Raw genomic sequence first — 22669 nt, 5'->3', positions numbered from 1 at the left:
GAAACATCACAAATCGTACAGAAAAAAGACCCACACAAAACAAAGATTTATTCATTACTTTATTTTCCAAGTACACATCATCAGCCCCTTAAAGGTGACATCATCAGCCCCTTAAAGGTGATGTAACTAGATGACTCGTTAATTGAAATATCGAAATTTTAAGATAAAAAAAAAAAAGACCCATTCGAATAGTCGAAATTATTCCCACCTTTTTTTATTCCCTCTTTCTTCCTTTGTTTTACCCACAACCCCAACTTTTTAGGGACAATTCCCAGACCTTCCGGGTCCTCCATAGAAGAAAGAGTACCCCCAATTTGGATCGTTCCCTCGTTCGAGGTCGTAGCAATTTGGGTAACTCACCACGGTCTCGGCGTTTTGCACAGGGAGGAGCTCGTTGCTCCCATCCACCACTTGCAATTGCTGAAAATAGGCGGCTTTTCTGTACCCTTCTTCGGCGAAATGCCCGCTCCCCATCTCGGTACTCGTATGTTTGCCCATGGCGTTTGTGTTCATGATCTCCCCGCCGAAATTCACCTCGCTCGCGTGGTCATCGAGGTGAGTGAACAAGACCGATGGCCAGTACCCGAGAAAGATGTTTGGTTCCAATAAGAGCCACCAATTCCCGGTATCCAGGTCCTATGCAAGGTGAGAAGGAGGACCATATGAGTACTTGATGTCTAAGGCAATCAAGCACACACTCAGCAAACTCTCTTTTCATGGAGATATTTCAATGGATCGGATGAGGATGTCGTTACTCTCATCAACTTTTCCAAACCCATTAAAATTAACAATTATAAAGAATTTTAGTGTACGCACTAGATTCACCTAATAATTTCTTCATTTCAAGTGCCTTGTTGCATACAAATGAATCAATGCTCAGAAACGGAAGTCCACGTGCATTGTGGTCCATCAAATCAACTTAAAACAACTTAGAAAGGTCTTTATTACTTCCCTATCAAAACAAAGAGATCATTCTTTTGTTTTTCAAGACGAAACCATAGAAAAATTCACACATTACTTCAAATGACTTTAAATATTTGGAATTTCTATTTCTAAATATCAGAGATGTGTTTATTAAACAAAATCAAGAGTAAACAAGAAGAACATAATAAAAGCAAAAAGATCATTGCAATCACCCAAAAATAAATCAACTTTTTCCTATCCTCGTATCCATTTGGTGAATGACACTATAGTATCCAATTTTCAAGACACTGTTCAAAACCTTGAACTTGTCGAATAAGTTGTGAGAATTCCATTTGCTAATACTCCATCACAAGTTAGAGAATAAAGTTGCATTTTCCTCAAAATTGGTATCAAAGCAAGCCAAAGTGATTAAGAAAAAGAAAAAAAGAGAGGGAAAAGTGGGGAGAAATCTTGGAAAGGCAATCAGAGTCATTGTTCCATATTTCCAGTGTACGCGTGAACATATATTTCAAAGCTGTAGCTATAAGCCTTTGTTGGTGACCATCAATCTTATTTTATTTTATTTTTAATTTTAGCGGCCAATTTTTACTCTTTTTTCCCACCTAAATTCAACACCTTTTGGAGCCTCTACAACGATTGCTTTTCACGTTTGATTGAGGCAGATGGCGTTGACATCAGATAGTCCAAGTGTTTGTTAGCGTCCAAGACCGACTACTTCTGTCCATTGTCATTCGCAAAGGTGGGCCCCCTCTAAATCTCTGCCGTCAGCTCATGGGGGGTTCGATGCCTCGTTTAAGGATGAAGACCCTCTTAGGTTGCCTTTTTGTTACAGCCAAGTGATGCAAGCATCGCCAAATAACGGTAAAAACTACTGACAGATAAAGCACTCCCTGGTGTTTCCCTCTGAAAAGGCGTAGCCCTCACCCACTCTATACTTAGTAATTCTTGGTTGTTTGTACACTTCCATTTTAAGTTTATCGCCACAAAAGCAAAGAATATTGCCCTCAATATTGGTATATTCCGACAATTGGTATTTTAGTGCCTAATTAACATCCGAAGTGTGATTTTACATAAATAATGTACACAAGCTACTTAATTCGAGGATCGGATGACATCAAAGATGCCAGTCTCGAGATCATTTTATATCAATTTGAGTATTACGACAATTCTAATTTTGTAAATGAAAATGTAATTTTAATTTATCATGAAGTAGAAAGTAGTTTTTTCTCTGTTATGAGCAGGGTTATTTTTATTCTACTTTTTGGCAACAAAATTACATTCTTTTCATTCAATTTTGAGTAGGTTTTGGATGATGGGTGATTCATTAAAAAAAAAAAAAACATATGTGAACATGTATGCATAGGCATGGACTTTGAATCATAATATCTTCCTTTTTTTTTAATTAAGCAAAAAAAAAAAGTAGGGCTCTAAATTAATTATTACCTTCCAAACCAGCAAGGTTATATCAATTTGAGCGCCACCGTAGGAGGACATAGGCTCAAGTGGTGACCCAATTGCAATCCCATTGTTGGTCTGGACAAATCCCGGGCACAGCAAGTTGTAACATCCTGTTTTTTTGTAGTCATCATTCTGCATGCAATCAAAGTTGCAAAAAACATTAATCTCATGATTTAAAAAAAAAAAACTATATCTAGAAAAATTATTTTATTTTATTTTGTTACTTACAGTCCAATAAATGAAGAGCCTCGTAGTGTCGTCCCCATACAATCCTGGATAAACCTGAAGAAAATAAAAATAAATTTATTCTCTAATTAGTAATCCCGTTCCACACATACTATAATCATGGCTGAAAAGACTTGGCAACATTGTCAACTAACCATTAATGCAATCAGTTGGGAAACTAAATTTGGTCTTTAATGTGTTTATGTTATATAGTCAGTGACTTGCCAACTACACGATAATTGCATGCCACAATAAATTGACCCAAGAAACATAGGATTTTCAATGATTTTGCTGAACATAGACAGAAATTTTTTGCTTCTTGGATTGGACCATCCAATTATGACAACCCTTTGCTTTCCTTAATTTCCCCAACCTTGACAGAGGTAGATAATATTGTAGTTTCTATTTCAAGTTTTTGGCACTTTGTTATAAAAAAAACATCAGTATATATTTTAGATTGGCTAAGTATATTTGAATTTGGCACTATCCCCTACTTAAGAAAGAAAGAAAGACAATGACTTGATTAAAAAAAAAAAACCCAACTTCTGGTGGAAAAAAATTCAAAATCTGTCAACTCAAAATTAGCCAAACATTAAGAGTAAATTTCCATTTAAGAAAAGAAAAATAATTTCAACCCTAAATTTATTTTGTAGCTGAAAAGGGGGACGAGACCAAGAGGGCTAGTCAAAGCTAATTATCTATAGGAAAAGTATAAAAAAAAAATTTAAAACTTTTATTGGGGGAAAAAAGGAAGATAAGAAAAAGATCAAACAGTACCTGCCAGCCAACTTCAATGGTGTTAAGGTCAACGCCATCAGTGCCGGCGCTGACCCACAACTGGGCGACGCTAATTTCATCATCTTGAGCCACATAAGGTTGCCACACATTTATGGTTGCTTGGGCTCCATAGTATTGATCTTGATCCACATACACTATCGCATACTGCATGAAAAAATATATATAATAAATAAATTAAATCAACCATTACACAAGAAAAACACAATTTATAATATAAATTTAAAAGAATAAAAGGAGGCGACTTTTTTATGATCTCACATTGAAATTGAATACCAGTAATTGTCTTATGGCGAAATTGTGTAAGATTCCCGCTACACTTGCCACTTTGGAAATTGGCACATATGCAAAATAGAGAACAATCTACTGAGGAATTTCTAAATTTAATAAACATTGAGTTGGTAAATCCACTTTGGCTTGATTGAGTTCAAAACTAGCATGTACCGTATGTTTTTTCCTTTTTTTTTATTAAATGAAAAACAGGGGAAGATGTTTTTGGTACAAAGTGAATGAATATGTTTCGCTTGCTTGATAATATATAGCCCGCAAAAATTGGAGGAAAGCGCAAGCAAACATAATGGCAAAATTAAAAACCACATTCTGAACGGTACAAGCCGAAAATAAAAAAAAAAAAAAAAATTCCTGTCTTCATGCTATGACTTTTTCTTGAAGCGAAATTTGACCAACTAAAAAAATGAAAAGAAAAAAAAAGGGGGAAAGAAGCAGCGAGACTAAACACCAACATAAGGAAGAAGGGAACAAAGAGATAATTATGTCTGAATTTTCTCCTCTACTTTTGAGACAAAAATAGGCAGAGAGACTTATTTTTAGTTATGAAATTTAGGGATAAATACATTCGAAATCCTAAAACTTTTCAACAAAGTGCATTTTAGGTTTAAAACTTTCAAAAAGTGCAATTAAATCTTAAAACTTGTCGCGAAAGTACAATTGAGTTCTAAACTTTCAAAAAGTGCAATCGAGTTCCGAATCTTATCAAATTGTTCAAATCAAGTCCTTTTATCAATGAAACTTTTTGAATATTCTGGGATTCGATTGCACTCTCTTAACAAGTTTCAGAACTCGATTATATTTTTTAAAAAGTTTTAAGATTCAATTGCATTTTCTTAACAAGTTTTAGGACTTCTAGTAAACTTATCCCTAAAATTTATTTAAACTTAGATAATAATAATTTTTCAATTTGAAATGAAATTGTTATGATTTCTTTTAAATTACTCAGAAAATAAAGACAATGCTTAAGATGTACTAATCTTTGCTCAACTTCAATGGCAAGGTCTCTCCTCTTTACCTCAGGAGAATTGTCTGAAGTGTCTGTGAGGGCATGGCTTCTCACTTTTTTCCCAAACGTTTGAATTGAAGAAGCCCTCAACACGTCTGCTTCGCTCATCCTCCGTATCGGCACCGTCCCTTCTGGGCACACCTCGCCCGACATTCTCCACGGTTGAAGAATCTCTATGGCCACAGTAGTCGAATTATACCCTTTCGGCATCTTTGGTGGATCCTGCGAATTTCATGAAAAAAAAAAAAGAAAGAAAGAAAGGTAAAAATTAAGAGCTTCAAAAGTCATAGAATTGATTTTCTTGTCATAGGTCAAAGAAACTGGGTGATACCAATGGCTTTTGTCCCTTTAATAGAGGATGATCAAAGGCTGGTTGCTGGTGAGATAGAATGCAGTCTATTATATCTCCATCAAGGCTCTGCAAATAAGGGAAAAAGAAGAAGAAAAAGAAACAGAGAGACAATAATGAGGGGAAATCAGGGTCGGTTGGCAAAGAAAATGTAGTTTAGCAGATGAAATTAGTTATATTATTAGTGCAGCATGCGATTGATGGATTCAGGGCGCTGGTCCAAGTTATTTTCTTTTTCTCATGATGATGTTGACAGTTTGATGTCCAAGGTCTCTTAAACACGGCAAATTCAGGGAATAAAAGGCGACATTCTCTTTTCTCAAAAGCAAAAGCAAAAAGAGACAAGTGGATATGAGACTAAGCATAGAAATTTAATTGGGAACGTAAATGGAGCTTGGTAAGATTTAAACCAAAGATCTTCAGCTCTCATACCATGTCGGATTTCATGGGACCACTGGCAGGTATTCTAATTTAAACTGTTAAATAAATGCGTTGTTTATTATTTAAATATTCTAAAAGGGGGTTTGCCTTAATTGTTTTGAGGGGAGGCTTATTGATGTCCTTGAGATGAGCCCTTATCATCTTCAGCTTCTGTAGCTCATCCCCAGGCTGGAAAGTCTGATTCGTGGCGCGGAAGGTGGCGGTTTCCAACGAACGAGCCTGACAAAAGAAGGGAGAAGGGACAAGGAGGAAAAGCACAAAAATGGGAATGATTGGCGACCGGGAGAGGGAGATCTTGAAGGAGGAGGAACGCCAACGACAACAGCTACAAAAAGAGCTGCTCGTGCCACAATCCATGATGACCTTTGAGAAGCTTCCTGCGAGGACCTGTCGTTTCTCTCTTCGGCTACACCCGGTCGCCCGCTCCCCTGCGCGCAGCAACATTGGCATTGCTCTCTTGCGCCCGCACCGATTTCCACTGAGAGATTGGACGCCCCGCACCGCTTTTTATAGTCTAACACGCCTTGAACATCTAGGCACAAGAGGAGCTGCTAATTTCACTTATTATATTTCCAAAAAGTCAACGAGGAATGAACGACGGGGATAGAAAAGAAAATTAAGCTTTTCGCCTTCTCAACATGCTTATCTTTTTAATTAGGATTAGCACCGTGAAAAATTTCAACTTAGTACATTTGTGACAAATTTATCTCAAACTAATTTTTGAGTCGTCAAAAACCTCAAATTGATAAAAGCATGACAAATTTATCTCAAACTAATATGAATTTTCACCTGGACTTGCCATATAAATTGAGTTATTGCTAGATGAGCTATAAAATTTGATGAAAGTTAATAGAGGATATATATGTCATGAGTATACTGATTTGAGATTTTTAGTGAGCTCACAAATTAGTTTGTGGTGAATTTGTCACATGTGTGTCAATATGGGATTTTTGATGACCAGAGATTAGTTTGAGGAAAAATTTATCATAGATGTATCAATTTGGGGTTTTCTGTGGTATTAACTCTTTTAATTACATGTAGGAAGAAGTGCTGCATGACCAATCTACATACGTATGGAAACAGAGAAAATCATTTCATTTGTTAAAAAACGAATTAAATGATTTTTCGCTCGATATGTCCACGAAACAAAAATAGTAAGTAATTTAGAATTATCAAGAAGTGACAGGGGAAGAATAGTCTTTCCTTAATGTTAAATTCAAGGAGTTGGCTAGAAGAGGGGTGTTTTAGGTTGGATTCCCTAGCCTTGACAGTAGAATATTAGTGAGTCTTTTGAACCTATTACAATAAGTTGCGAAGGCTCAAGGTTTGTGGCGCAACAACCCCTTTGTACTCCTTTTGGCTCCACGGCTACTTTTTAGTGGTACCAATTTTTCTCACCATATGAATTTCAAAAACTAAATATGGTTGATATTACCACCGAGGCACTCGACAATCGTAAAATTGACCATAGAAAATATTAATCATTTATTTTTTGACTCTATTGTCCTTGGCAAAAGTTTTGGAATACTTTGCTCAATTATATTGCCATTTTACCAATCATTTTATTATGGTGCCATGAGGAAGCAAATTGCACATGATCAGGGCCTGCAAGTTTCTACAAGTGCAACAGTTATATATGGAGTAGGTGCATGCTCATGTTCGACCCCCCTGGGCCGTGTTGCGATGGGGCGAGCGATCGAACAAAATATAGACGGAAGAAGAAAAATAAATCAGACACCGGATTTACGTGGTTCAGTCGTAAAGACCTACGTCCACGGGGACAAGTAGCAACGAATTTCACTATAGATCAAGCGATACAAGGAGATTACACACTCAAGTCACTCAAACACTCTCTCGGTGTTTCCCAAACCCCAATTTAATCCAAACCCAAGTCACGGCACAAAATTATCACACAAGCTCAAAACAAACGCTGAAAAAAAAAAAACTCCTTTTCTTGATCGTGCTTCAGCTTGAAGATATGTGGCTCCTCCTTTTCTCTCGGACGGGTGCAACAGCAACACCCAAGAAGAAGACCTCTTTCGCGGCTTTGGCAAGCGGTGCGGATGTGCGAAAAACTCCTCTAACGTGCGGCTCCTTTTCTTCTCGGCAGCATGCGGCTTCTTGCGGCTCGTACGTACAGCTGCCACCCACCGAGAAAAAAGAGACAAACCCTACGTAATACTTCTTTCAGCTTTTATACGCGTAGTTGTGAGTGTGCCCCAAGGTCAAAGTTTGACCTTGGGCCCACCTATTTTGTTTCACGCGGCTTCTCAGAAGGAAAGAAGACCTCAATAAAGTTGACTCTGAGCCCACCGTAACTTTCCTTCTTTACGTGCATGGGCTTCGGCGTTTGGATTCCACTAAATAATTCGGCTTCTGCAGGAGCATAAAAGAAAGTTTCCCTTCTTTTATTTTATTTTTATATTTCTTCTTTTCCAGCGAAAAACTCGAGACATAATTTCAACAATCTCCACCTTGGCTCGACGTTTGAGCCAAATTGTTAATCGCTTCGTAAAATTCAAATTCTGCTGCTACTTTCCCATAGCCCCGATGGGCTCAACCGCCACGATATTATCCAAGTTCAAGCATCGCTTGAACTTCGCCATAACTTGGATCTCATCGAATACCAACTCCACATGCACCTTTAGCTGCTCCGCAAGGATTTTAACGCGACCTCCTTAACCGCAGATAAAGCAAAACCATTATTGCATCCATATCTATCAGGAGATCGAAAACGTACCTTGTTAATTTCAGCAGTTACAGCAACCATTGGCTCTATAGGCTCCACCTCGCTACATGCACCATCTGTGTCAATTACTTTGCTAGTACATGTACTCGCTACCTCAGGAGTTTCTGGTTGCAACTCCACCTCAAGCTGAACACCGTTCAGATCCGTATTAACACTACTATAATCACTCCTAGCTAGAAGTATTTGAGACTTGTCAAGGGTAACTTCTCTGCTGTTAATAGGTGAATTTATATCCGGGCACCACAACTGATCACCTCGCTCACCTTGTGCATAGCCATGGAATATGCACCTTGCCCTCCAATCAAGCTTACCATCACTTACTTGAAAATAACACGGGCAACCAAACATTCTAATAATAGAATAATCAGCAACGTTACCTGACCACACTTCTTCAGGAGTCCGCCATTCAATAGCAGTTGATGGGGATCTATTCACCAGGTAGCTTCTTGTACTTAGCACATCAGCTAGGATTCTCCTAGCAATACCCACACTAGAAAATTTTTCGGGCCATCTCTAGTAATGTTCTGCTCATCAATTCTACAAATTGTTGTGATTTACTAGCACTAGTGCAGTGTTTCACTATGCTATCTTTCATGCAGAATTTATTTGTCAGCTCTGAGCAAAACTTCATGCTATTGTCAGTCTGCACATGCTTGATCAACTTACCAGTCTCTGTCTCGATCAAAGCTTTTGACTGCGAGATCCTAACACCAGCATCAAACTTGTGCCTTGGCACAAACACCCAGGTCTTCTTTGAGCAGTCAAAAGACTCTCGAACGGATGCATCCGACGTCTCGGCAGCGAAATTTATCATGTCTCACCTTGAAGTTTATACGGGCCATCATGCTTGATTCCTTTCATTATCACCGGGCACCTCGAACAATCTTCAGAACTCCACCTTTTGAAGAATACAACCAGCTGAATCTAGGGCACCCAAGGAAATTAAGTTCTTTTTTAATTCTGGAACATGCCTCACTCCAGTCAATGTCCTCACGATACCATCATGCATTCTGATTTTAATATCACCAACACCCACAACATCGCACTTAGCGTTGTTCCCTAACTGGACTTTATCACTACCCGTGCACTGATAAGTGATAAACCAATTTCTATTTGGTGTGACATGAAAAGAACAACCAGAATCCATAATCCATCCATCAAACGATGAATAATCAGTGACAGATAAGACATAATCAGCATTATCTGCTACAGCTGCAACATTATCTGTAGAATCAACCATAATTCCCTTACCCTTCTCATTCTTCAGCTTAAGGCAATCCCTTCTAAGATGCCCCATCTTGCCACAGCTCCAACAGACAACATTAGCAGTCCTAGATTGACTACGTCTGTTCATATTAGTACTACCATTACCCACACGTGTTACAGCTCTTCCTCTATTTTCACCTACTAGAGCAGTAGATGCAGATTCGCCAGATTCTCTTCTACGAATGTCCTCGCTCAGAATCAAATCTCGAACCCCATCAAACGTCAAACTTGTTGACCCAGAGGAATTACTAACAGCAGTAACGGTAGTATTCCAACTATCAGGCAATGAGGATAATAGAATCAAAGCACATACCTCATCTTCAAAATCAATCTCAACTGAACTCAATTGACTAACAATCACATTGAATTCATTGATATGATCTGCAACTGACGCACCTTCTTTCATCTTCAAGTTAAACAAACGTCACATCAAACAGACCTTGTTGATCGCAGAGGGCTTCTCATACATATCCGACAGGGCTTGCATCAAATCAGCAGTGGTCTTCTCCTTCAGGATGTTAAACGCGACGTTACGAGCCAACGTCAGCCGAATAACACCCATAGCTCGTCTATCCAGCAAATCCCAATCAGCTTGCTTCATCGTCGCTGGTTTCTCCCCAGACAAGGGCAAGTGCAGTTTCATCTGATAAAGATAATCTTCAATCTGCATCTTCCAGTAAACTAAAATCCTTCCCATCAAATCTGTCGATTCTCACTTTTACTTCTTCTGTCGCCATCGATTCGCTTCAACTCAGCCAAGTCTGGCTCTGATACCACTTGTTGCGATGGGGCGAGCGATCGAACAAAATATAGACGGAAGAAGAAAAATAAATCAGACACCGGTTTACGTGGTTCGATCGTAAAGACCTACGTCACGGGGACAGCGGCAGCGAATTTCACTATAGATCAAGCGATATAAGGAGATTACACACTCAAGTCACTCAAACACTCTCTCGGTGTTTCCCAAACCCCAATTTAATCCAAACCCAAGTCACGGCACAAAATTATCACACAAGCTCAAAACAAACGCTGAAAAAAAAAACTCCTTTTCTTGATCGCGCTTCAGCTTGAAGATATGTGGCTCCTCCTTTTCTCTCGGACGGGTGCAACAGCAACACCCAAGAAGAAGACCTCTTTCGCGGCTTTGGCAAGCGGTGCGGATGTGCGAAAAACTCCTCTAACGTGCGGCTCCTTTTCTTCTCGGCAGCATGCGGCTTCTTGCGGCTCGTACGTACAGCTGCCACCCACCGAGAAAAAAAAGAGACAAACCCTACGTAATACTTCTTTCAGCTTTTATACGCGTAGTTGTGAGTGTGCCCCAAGGTCAAAAGTTTGACCTTGGGCCCACCTATTTTTGTTTCACGCGGCTTCTCAGAGAAGGAAAGAAGACCTCAATAAAGTTGACTCTGAGCCCACCGTAACTTTCCTTCTTTACGTGCATGGGCTTCGGCGTTTGGATTCCACTAAATAATTCGGCTTCTGCAGGAGCATAAAAGAAAGTTTCCCTTCTTTTATTTTATTTTTATATTTCTTCTTTTCCAGCGAAAAACTCGAGACATAATTTCAACAGGCCGAAAGTGTGTAGAGTCAAATAGAAAAATAAATGTCTTTAATAAGACAAATGACTCCTCTAATTTTGACCTTTAACTATTATTTATGTGCCTCTAGATCATTTTTCTATAGCACGCGTCTTTATATAACTAAAATGGAAGCATAAGTAATTGTCTCCAAAAAAAAAATTTCAAGCATGTGAATTTCTTGCTTTTGTTGAATGATTGATGTTTGGAGGTAAATGAATATTACCAGTTTCAAACTAATCACTTCAAATTTCTCATAGACGTACTCCACGTTTAAAGTTCTATCTTCTACACAATTATTAATAAGCTTAATTTTAGAAATATGGACTTGCAGCTATGGCTGTCGATGACGCCAATGCCAAGGTGACCTGGATGCTATCGGTAGTGGTTAGAGGGTGGAATGTGTGTATAAATTATGGCATTTAAAATTAAGGTTTTGGTGATAATGGCATGAGATTATGGTTTCGAAGAGAGTGGTGAGAGAGATAAATTATGAGAACCTTAGATTTTGTGGATCTCATGGTAATGTATTGTCAAAATGGAAATGATGTATAATCAATTTATTACATGTTATATGGTCCGATATATTAAGGAGAATACACAAACCTCAAATTATCGTGTTATAAGCCAACCGCATATGGTATGTGCTCTTGCCCGAATCAATTATTTGATGTTTGATCTTATTCTATGAGTAACATTATATCTTTGCGCCCTATAAATATGTGTATAGATAATGCATCTACGGTGATAATATGGCATCATCAAAGGGATAACGAGACATTAGCCCCTCCTTTTTTGTTAAAAGGAAAACTGCATTTTATCTCTCAAATAATTCACATGACAGTAACGCATGAATAAAGAAGTCAGTCATATACAAGAACTATCAAAGTTTGAAAGCAAAGCTGGTCTCAATTCACATCACCTACAAAATTGGACGGTTGACATGTACAAGAGTATGTTTTCGATAATTTTTTGAAAATTGGACATTCCTTCATTAAATATGCTTGATAAGTACTGCCGAGAGGCACGGGGCACTCGTAAACTTGACCATAGAATATATTAATAATTTATTTTTTGACACTATTGTCCTTGTCGAAAGTTTCAGAATACTTTGCTCAATTATCTTACCATTTTACCAATCTTTTTGTTATGGTGTCATGAGCATGTGAATTGCATATGATAAGGGCCTGCAGGTTTCTACATGTGCATTAGTTAAATATGGAGTGGGCATATGCTCATGTCCAACTTCCCCCTCGCCATGCATCCATGTGGATCATGGAGGGTTTGCCGTCCATAATTAAAGTTTACAAAATTACTTATCAGTATATCAAATTGTGGCCAAAAAACTTTCGGCATGTAGAATAAAAATACCATTGACTTTTCAAATGACCAAACAATTTCTGCCAACTTTTTATTCAAGGGATAAAACCTCACCATTAAATTTATGGTCCAAGCAAGATGATGTGACACATGATATGAGAAAAATGACATTTTTTATAAACAAATTAGTAGGAAAAAGTGCCGCATCAATCTCAAGAAATTTGTGTAATGCAAATGAGTCCTAATTAAGAAGAATCATAAATGACTAAGGCTTAGATAAAAAAATGTCTTCGAGTTTTTGCTGACGTGCCCACGTTCTCTTTTTACCTCAAGATAAGGAGTATTTTTATAAACATTAGTCTAATCAGCCTTGTCATTTACCACATCAGTTGTATCAGTGGATACTTTTGCCCATCAAATTAAAGCTTGTGATTTCTTCTTTTTGGATAATTTGAAAAGCTAAGGTATTTTTGTCTCTTCAGTAAAAGCTGATAGCTTTTTTTTTTTTTTTAGGAAGTGAGATTTATTAAGACCAAAACTTACATACTACAAAAATAATGACTTATGTGGTAAAAAATAATTTGCTTTTGCAAGACAAATTTTTGTCCAAAAATATGTAGAGTCAAATAGAATAAGAAATGTCTGTAGTGAGGCAAATGAATCCTCTACTTATAACCTTTAGCTATTATTTATGTGCCTCTAGATCATTTTTCTAAAGCTTATGTGTCTTTATATAACTAAAATGGAAGCAGAAGTATTTGCCTCTAAAAAAATATTTTCGGTCATGTGAATTTCCCTCTAAAGATCTGTTCGACAAGAATGTGTTTTGCTAATTGCCGAGTACAACTGTTCTTATCTCAAGATTGTTGAATGATTAATGTTTGAAGGTAAATGAATTTTACCAATTTCAAACTAATTAATTCAAATTACTCATAGACGCACTCCACAATTATCTTCTACACAATTACTAATTGATTAATTTTACAAACATGGACCCGCCACTATGGTTGTCGACGACGACAGTGCCAAGGTAACACGGATGCTATCGGTAGTGGCTAGAGGGTGAAAAGTGCACATAAAATATGGAATTTGTTTTCGTGATGATGGCATGGGATTATGGTTTCGAAGAGAGTGGTGAAAGAGTAATTATGAGGACCTTAGATTTTGTGGAGCTCAAGGTAATGTATTGTCAAAATCAAAAGGATGTGTAATCAACTTATGACATGTTATATGGTCCCTTATATTAAGAAGAATACACATATTTCAAATCATCGCATTATAAGCCAACGGCATAAAGTATGTGCTCTCATTCAAATCAATTATTTGATGTTTGATCATATTTTCTAAGTACCATTATATCTTTGTGCCCTAGAAATCTGCATATATACAATGTATCTATGGCGACAGTATGGCACCATCAAAAGGCTAACGAGACATTAGCCCCTCCTTTTTTAAAAGGAAAAATGCATTTTATCTATTGAATAATTCGCATGACAGTAACATATGAATAAAGAAATCAATCATATACAAGAGTTGTCAAAGTTGAAAAGCAAAGTTGGTCTCAATTCACATCACCTACAAAATTTATTTTTTGGCTCTATTGTCCTTGTCAAAAGTTTCAGAATACTTTGCTCAATTATCTAGCCATTTTAACAATCTTTTTGTTATGGTGTCCTAAGCAAGCGAATTGCATATGATCAGGGCCTGCAGATTTCTGCATGTACCTTAGTTAAATATGGAGTAGGCACATGCTCATGTTTGACTTCTCCCTCCCCAAGCCATGCATCCATGTGGATTGTGGAGAGTTTGCCGTCCATAATTAAAGTTTAAGAAGTTTTTTTATCAATATATCAAATTGTGGCCATACAACTTTTGGCATATGGAATAAAAATACCATTGACTTTTCAAATGACCGAACAATTTCCACCAACTTTTTATTCAAGGGATAAAAACTCACCATTAAATTTTCGGTTCAAACAAGATGATGTGACACATGATGTTAGGAAAATGACATTTTAGAGAAACAAATTAGTAGGAAAAAGTGCCGCATCAATCTCAAGAAATGTGTGATGCAAATAAGTCCTAATTAAGAAGAATTATAAATGACTAAGGCTTAGATAGACAATGTCTTTAGGCTTTTGCTGACATGGCCACGGTGTCTTTTTAGCTCAAGCTAAGGTGTACTTTTGTAAACGTTAGTCTAGTTAGCCTTAGTCATTTACCACATCAGTTGTCTTGGTGGATTTTTTGACCATCAAATACAAGCCTGCGATTTCTTTCTTTTTGGATCATTTGAAAAGCTAGGGTATTTTTTGTCTCTCGAGTAAAAGTTGGTAGCTTTTTATTTTTAGGAAGTGAGATTTGATAAGACCAAAACTTACACACTACAACAATAATGACTTTTGTAGTAAACAATAGTTGCTTTTTGAAAGACAGATTTTTATCCCGAAAGTTTGTAAAGCCAAATAGAATAAGAAACTTGTTTAGTGAGGCAAATGACTCCTCTAATTATGACCTTTAGCTATTATTCATGTGCCTCTAGATCATTTTTCTAAATCTTATGTGTCTTTATATAACTAAAATGGAAACAGAAATATTTGCCTCTAAAAAAAAATTTTCAGGCATGTGAATTTCCCTCTAAAGATCCATTTGACAAGAATGTGCTTTGCTAATTACCAAGTACGATTGTTCTTATCCCACATTTGTTGAATGATTTATGTTTGAAGGTAAATAAATATTACCAATTTCAAACTAATCAATTCAAGTTACTCATTGATGTACTCTGCAATTAAACCTCTATCTTCTACATAATTACTAATCAAGTTAGTTTTACAAATATAGACTCATGGCTATGGTTGTCGACGACGGCAGTGCCAAGGTGACTCGGATACCAGCAGTAGTGGCTAGAGGGTCGAAAGTGCACATAAATTATGGGATTTAAATTAGGGTTTTGGTGATGATGGCATTGTCACAACCTAGCCTCGGCACTTATGGCCTAAGGATAGGGTTTATAGGTACTCAATTATGAGAGCTCCCTCATGGTACATTACTCCAAAAGATGTCATCACCTCATCTTTTGGGATCAACCACATGAGTTTGCTCGGTCATAGTTGCAAGCTCTTCCAAGCTCATACGTTGCATGACAACAAAGTAGTGTTGTGATTCATCTCCATACTTATGATGCACCTTGAAAAGGGAGATCGAGTGTGAAATGCAAATTTAGAGGTGTCATCATGGTAGCCCTTTCACTAGCATAACTACCAAAGACGGCATCACTTCATCATTTGGCTTAGACCCGTCGAGTATGCTAAACCAAGATGAGTCTTGTCGAGACTCACACCCCGCACAACGTGTTCATTTCATTATTAGTTGTATTAAACAACCTAAAGAATTAATCTATGAGTCACAACTAGTCTCGTTTTTAGGAGTCGCCTAAAAAACTCAATCGAGGGTCGGGAGTGGTCCCTCGATATTGGTGCAACTAGAAATTCTAAGGTTTGGAAACTCGGGTTACGTTAATATTTCTATTAACGCCCTTTCGGTACCTAATAGATTGTCGTGTTTCCTAAGGTGTTCGTGTGTATCTTTTTACTTTTTCGTGCTAATGAGAAACTAACTAGGTGATCATGCATAGATGACCGGTTTCATGTCATTCTATTTCTATTAAAGAACAAAAAGGAAGAAGACAATTAATTGAAATTTTAAAGATAGTGCAGTAAGTAAACACTCAAAATAATTTCGAGAAAGCAGTAAGTCTAATATGCAATCCAAAAACAGAAAGTAAAACAAAAGAAAGGAACCCACAACTCATCGGGCATTAATACAACACAAAGCAATCCGAAAAATATATCGAGGATGAATGATACAATATAGGGTCAGATTGGATATCAACCAATATCGTCTTCACATCTTTGGGATCACAACCTCCAAGAGCCTATTCTAATTCACCTCCAAGAGCCTATTCTAATTCTATCCTAAGACTAAGACCATGGAATTTACAATATGAAAGAAATGTACATATAACAAGACAAACAAAAACAATCACAATCACAAACAGGCAAAGACAATCACAAGCAAGAAATCAAATCAATGTATTTAGCTAATCAAACATGGTCTCAAGGTTGGCCTTTCATTTTTCGTGCAATGGGTCCTACTAAGACTCCTACCCTAATTCATCATTTATAATGATTTATAGCCATTGGCCACCATTTGTGTTCTCATGTGGCAACCAATGCTAAGAAATTCTCAAAACGGTTTCTAAGTGTGACCCAAGATATCTCACGAGATCATGTCATACATCTAAAAATTATATGCATAGTTAAAAGTAAACATGCATGCAAGCCATCAGGCCTTAGTTCCCAATCAATTAAGCAAATTAGAGAGCCAACATGGGATCACTTATTCAGTCATCAAAAGCCAACTGCAATCTCATGCGTTTTATAAAAACGAACACATCAAAAGCTAAAAGATTCAAGTGATGCCCAAAAGTCATTTGAGAGATAACCAATAAATAGATTGTAAAGAAAATTGTTAATGACATAGCATAGTTACATCATGGCTATGGAACACATTTAGCCACCAAGGTTAACTCAGGTGCATCAATGAGTACATTGATCGAGTTTCGTAGGCGCCCTAAATCTGGTCCAAACCTAAACAATATCAATGCCAAACCAAAAATAATAATTTTGGAAATTTCAATATAAAGCATAACATGAAAGCTTGGATGAAAGGGTGACACGATTTCATCATAACTATGAGGCACATTTTACTGCCAAGGCTAACCAGGGTGCATAAATGGGCACACTAATCGAGCTTCGCAGACATTTTAAATATGATTCAAACTTAAACAAAATTCATGTCGAGTCACTATTCAAACCATGCCAAGCATTTTTAAGAATAAAAGTTTCCCATATGGGCATCACTTGAATGAAAATTAAGTTTGAATCAATTAGAACATGAAATTTTAGACTGTTTTGCAACATTTGGAGAGGTTTGAAAAGTATGGCAAAAAGTTTTTTATTTTCTAGGAATTTTTGTGCATGAAATTTAGAAAATGATGATCAAGACTCATGAAGACAAGTAATCTCAATTCAGCATGCAAATCATTCTAAAAAAATCCTACAATAGAATTGCAACAAAGAATCACAATAGTAAACATCAAATAGGGCAATCAAGATCAGGGCAATTGGAGTATGACCCACGAATAATTGGCTCTAAGAAAAATACAAGACATCAAGCACACATAAGGAACAACTTCCATGAAGGAAGTTTCTTAAGATAAGTTACACGTGAATTTATAAAAATCCAAGAACACGGGACAGTGAACAGAACAGGGCAACGGGACATCATCACAACAACATAATTATGAGGAAGATAAACAAATTTTGTTAGAAACTCAATATCAAAGTCCTCACCAAATAATTCAGACAAAAATGACAAGAGGTCTAACTCAATGAGGGCAGAACAAGCATTTCGAATTTCAATCATGACAGATTTCAAAGCGAAATTTGCAAAAATGGAAAATGAGTTAAATGACATGCAAATGAAACAAATTTGGCATCATTAGAAAGCTTAAGACATGCTCTAAGACTTTCTAACAGACGTCGAGTTCAATTAAGATCAAATTCATGCTCAACTGATAGTAATTGCAAAAACACGCAAGTCAGTCATAGGCATGGTAGAGGACAATGCATAATAATAGGCTCACTAAGCTACCTAAATGATGCATGAAAATGGTGATATTCAAACATGACATAAGAATAAATGCGACGAAAAGGTTTGATTAAAAGATCTAAACCTAGATAGTGCACAAAAAATCAAACAAATATATTATCAATAGAAGACTTATCATTAAGAAGCACTTATGACATAATGCATGACAATTTCAACAGTAACATACTTAATAAATGGTTTTCACATAGCAAACAACCTTCAAATGATGCATGCTATAACCGTTTTGAAGCTTGTGATGTGCTCTAAGTATGTCTAGAAGGCATCATCTACAAATTTCTCTCTTAAGGAGCTCAATCGAAGACATTTTCATAGAGACATAATCGGTCACAATTACAACAGAGATGATATAGATCATGGATGATTTTCATTGATCTAATGACATTGTAAAAATCCACGAAAATTTCTATGTATATAATGCAATGTCATGATCATTTTTCATGAAGATATCGAGGTCTAATTTGACTCACAAACATTTACATGGAAATGGAAAATCAGAGCAAAACATTCAACATCTCAAATTGCAGCAGCCCAAGCATGACTTTGTGCAAGCAATTGAACTACCAAATGATGACCGTTTGATACAATTTATACCTTGTTAGAAAGCTTATAAAAGTTCTACAACTTTCATGAAGGATAAAAATCCAATCAAGCATGTTTACTAGCTTATTTTTTAACAACACACATCAAGCTCAGATAGGACAAATCAGTACAAGGACGATTTTTTGAGAATTTTCCTAATCAAATATATTTCAAAAATTCTTGAAAATAAAACAGATATATCATGACCAAAGAAATTTCACGCAACTTTCATGAAGAAACCATTTTCAAAATCAGAACACAAAAATTGGCAAAACATTAACAAACATTACAGACCACAAATCAACAAAACAACAAGCAAATAGCTGATTCTAGACTCAACTTTGGACAGGCAAAAATCATATCAAACAACATGGTGCTTGCTGAACCCAAATCTGACTTGCTTCCATTCTAAGTTACGCATTTTGATTGGACTTTCCAAAGTCACTTAGCGATAATGATACGCTACACACACACACACACACATGCATGCGCACGTGCATGTAGAGAGGTGGTACTTAGAATATATTGACAAATTAAAGTGGAATAATACAAATCAAGATAGAAGTTTGAATGGAATCAGATATTGGAACACTGTTTAGGATCTGTTATGCAGTAGAACAGACTTTATGAGTAACCTGTAAGTGTGCAATAGACTATAGCATTGACAAATAAGAACGTAAGGATGAGAAAAATTGCACACAATTTATAGTGGTTTGGCTTTAGTTAAGCACATATATATTTTTCCACGCTAATAGCTTATTGGCTAGATTCCATTATATGATCAGCAAAAGATTACAATTTTGAGTACAACACTCAGTAGTATATCACACTATCTCACTAAGTCAATTTCCCTATATTTCTCTCACAATGACAGATGGTTGAGCTCTTGAAAGACAAGTGTATAATTGAAGTACGCTTGGACTTTGGAATTTCATATTCTACGCCTCGTCTATATTTTGCTCATCGGCACCTTGATCTTCTTATATACTACACTTCCAAACTAGTCATTAGACAGTCTTTTGAGGATCGTTTTCCATTCTAAGGGATGGACAGTATTGTATCAAGAAGATTGGGTTACCGTTAAGTGACAGAAGATGAACTCCCACTTGACTCTAGTCGCTCGTACAACTAGAGTCTTGGTTTCCATAAGTAGAGCTTATTCATTTAAAATAAACTTATCTCTAGGATTGATTTGTCAATCAATTTGATTGAATAAACCTTTGATATTTGTATGAAATTCAAACCAGATCACTAGCCATTATAAAATCTATAATGGTCTCATTTTGGACATGTTTCCTTGGATGCGTGCTAGGTTCAGAACTTGTTTTGTTCTAAACTATCCACATATTGAACTAACTACATTCTGAACATGTCATGATGCAAACAAGAATGTTCTTCTTCGTCTGAGTTTAGAGTGAAAACTTGAGAATAAGTCTGAGTGAGTTCGCTTTAAAGACTTTACGAATTGTACGAGATATTTCCATTTCTCAAGCATATACCTAAATTAACATTCTTCAAGACAATTAACAAACTTAATAGAAATTATTTGACAATTTTGTCAACTTCAAAATCTATTAGGAGTTTTCTCCAACAACACACACACGTAATCTTTAAAATTTTAATGAGCTTTACTAGCATGATAGTCTTTGAGCTACTTTGTGAGAAATAATATATTGTGAGCTACAAATTCTTGAAAAATGGAGCCCATAACAATTTATAATTATTTGTTATTCATTTTTTTTGTGGTCTAGAACAAAATGTTCTTCTTATAGTAGATTAAAAACTCTCACTTAATCATTTCCCTTTTGTTTTTTTAATTTACCTAATCAAGTTGTTAGACTTGCATAATTTGTCAAATCAAATTTCTTTGGCTCACAAATCTGTTTTATTTGGAAATATTACATCTCCTTGTAGCCAACCAGATTTTGATATGGAAATCTTGAGGACAACACCAATTTTGAGATATTTTATTGTTTTTGGTTAAGTTACAACTCAATCTTCAAGGTTATGTTACCTATTAGTTTACGATAATAAAAAGTTTTATTAACTTATTCTCTTGCTAATTCTAGCTAACACATCATCTCTAATTAATTGGACGTGGAATGGAGGGGCTTGAATAGCAAAATTATGCAATTTCTAGACTTGATGAGGCAAATTTATAGTTCTAGGATTTGATTTAAAAAAGTTAAATTAAGGATTAAAAATGGACTTATACCAAAATAGTTACGTCCTTCACTTTATTTGTTTGTATAATTCTCCACTTTATCAATTAGGTATAAGTATACCATAGTTCTATACTTATAAAAAAAATACAATTAAATTCTAAAAATCTAAAAGAGTATAACCAAGTCCCCAAAATTTGTACAAATAGATTGAATTAACTTTTTTTTGATACCTTTGTCCATTCTAAGTGGCATAAAGTTCTGATGTGACTTAATTCAATATTTTCAAGGACATTCGGCGCTAATATAATACCTAATAGGTGTCACGTCAACAAAATATAGAGGGGTGGGGTGGGGGCTACCGATGGCTAGGGCTAAAGGAAAGGCCTAGAAGGTCTCAAACTCATGACATGGCATGCTGGTTGTCCTAACAGAGACTCAAGTGAGGGTCATCAACCATCATCATTGAAAGAGGGCTAGCAGCCCCTCACCCTCCCTTCTCTCTTTGGTTTATATAGCTTTTACTCTTATGTGTTGGTGTCACACCATTTGATGATATTTTAACATCAAATGTCCTTGAAAGCACTTAAAACAGTCATGTCAGATTTTTTAATCATCACAACAAAAACAAAGAACTTACTTATTGTTCTTTTAAGACAAATTTAGGATTTGAGTTTTCACCTTTTTGAAATTTTAGAATAATATTTTGATTGACGTCAATTGTATTCATAACCGAACTTAATTTGTTGCCGAAATGCACTGCCAAAAATTAAATCCAACCTTTGACACAATGATATCAATTTTGATGCTTAAAAAATCAATTACTCATTAAGGTCTCTCGTCTGAAAGTTATGGTAAAGTTAGAAGACGGGCAATGGAGAACTACAAATGAAAGCTTTTCATTCATAGAAAGGGAAAGCTTTTTCAAAGGAAAATTGCACCCGATCCAGTGTGTACTCTCTACAATCCGCACCTAGAGATGATTAAACATGTTCTACTGCTTTGCCCCTTGTCGTCAAAATTACAGTGTCACTCGGCCCTAAATGTCAACATATTTGTCTAGAATTGAGGAATGATTGATTAACTTTCAAACATACATCGGTGTCTTTCGGAATTTTTTTTTATGTTGTTCTATGGTTAATTTGGAAGGAAAGGAACAATTTTAAGTTTTGAGCTCAAGTCCCAAACTTAGGGAAGCTATTGGAAGCTACTTCCACCTTGTATGATGGTATTGCTTGAGGGACAGCTAGATCTAAGAAAAGAATTGAGCATAGACAAGCTTTGGATCGAGTTTGAGAAAACCTTAACATAGCGCTTTGAGGGAAAATTACCCAAAAAGTTCTCAACATATTATAATTATACAAATTCAATCATAATTTTTTTTTACCAATTGAGTCCTAAACGTTTTATATTTGTGCTAATGTAGTCTATCCAATCAATTGTGGCCGGAAATCACTCACATGAACACTAGCCGTCCTACGTGGCATGCCAACACTAATATGGACAATTTTACATAATACTTCAATTATTTTTCCTTCCTTCTTTTGTTCCTCGTTGTGGACGACGAGAGTCGTTGGAGTTCACCGACCACTAGGCAAGGCCATAGCAACAGTAGGTGAGGGGGGCCTCATCGGCCATAATCGAAGGTGGCTTCACCAGTGGTTGGCAAGGCCATTACTGCCTTCGCCCGCAGTCGGTGAGGCCCTAGCGAGGTTGCCCTCATTTAGATCTGGGCAAGGCCAGGCAAGGGTCGCCACCCTCGCTGGCGATCGGCAAGACCTTCGTAGCCCTTTC

The 22669-nt window shown here is 36.5% G+C and overlaps 1 protein-coding gene across 1 annotated transcript; it reads right to left on the bottom strand.

Moving 5' to 3' along the window:
* Positions 1-225: 225 nt before the first annotated feature.
* LOC104417023 lies at positions 226-5940 on the bottom strand. Its single transcript, XM_039299029.1, has 7 exons — positions 5577-5940; positions 5031-5117; positions 4709-4921; positions 3385-3549; positions 2611-2664; positions 2368-2514; positions 226-636 (listed from the first exon to the last, which is right to left on the bottom strand). Exons 1-7 carry the CDS (start codon positions 5937-5939, stop codon positions 259-261), a joined length of 1407 nt encoding a protein of 468 aa, XP_039154963.1. The 5' UTR covers position 5940; the 3' UTR covers positions 226-258.
* Between the last annotated feature and the right edge of the window lie 16729 nt (positions 5941-22669).

This window comes from Eucalyptus grandis, chromosome 8 (assembly GCF_016545825.1).
Source record: "Eucalyptus grandis isolate ANBG69807.140 chromosome 8, ASM1654582v1, whole genome shotgun sequence".
Classification (NCBI taxonomy): Eukaryota; Viridiplantae; Streptophyta; class Magnoliopsida; order Myrtales; family Myrtaceae; genus Eucalyptus; species Eucalyptus grandis.
This window is presented reverse-complemented; position numbering and strand designations above follow the sequence as displayed.

Excerpts from the sequence above, each read along its gene's own strand:
- LOC104417023 (XM_039299029.1), bottom strand. The coding sequence starts at position 5,939 with ATGCCAATGTTGCTGCGCGCAGGGGAGCGGGCGACCGGGTGTAGCCGA. Across the intron at positions 5,118-5,576 it reads CTCCCCTCAAAACAATTAAG|AGCCTTGATGGAGATATAAT; the intron begins GCAAACCCCCTT and ends CCTTATTTGCAG. Across the intron at positions 4,922-5,030 it reads TAAAGGGACAAAAGCCATTG|GATCCACCAAAGATGCCGAA; the intron begins GTATCACCCAGT and ends TGAAATTCGCAG.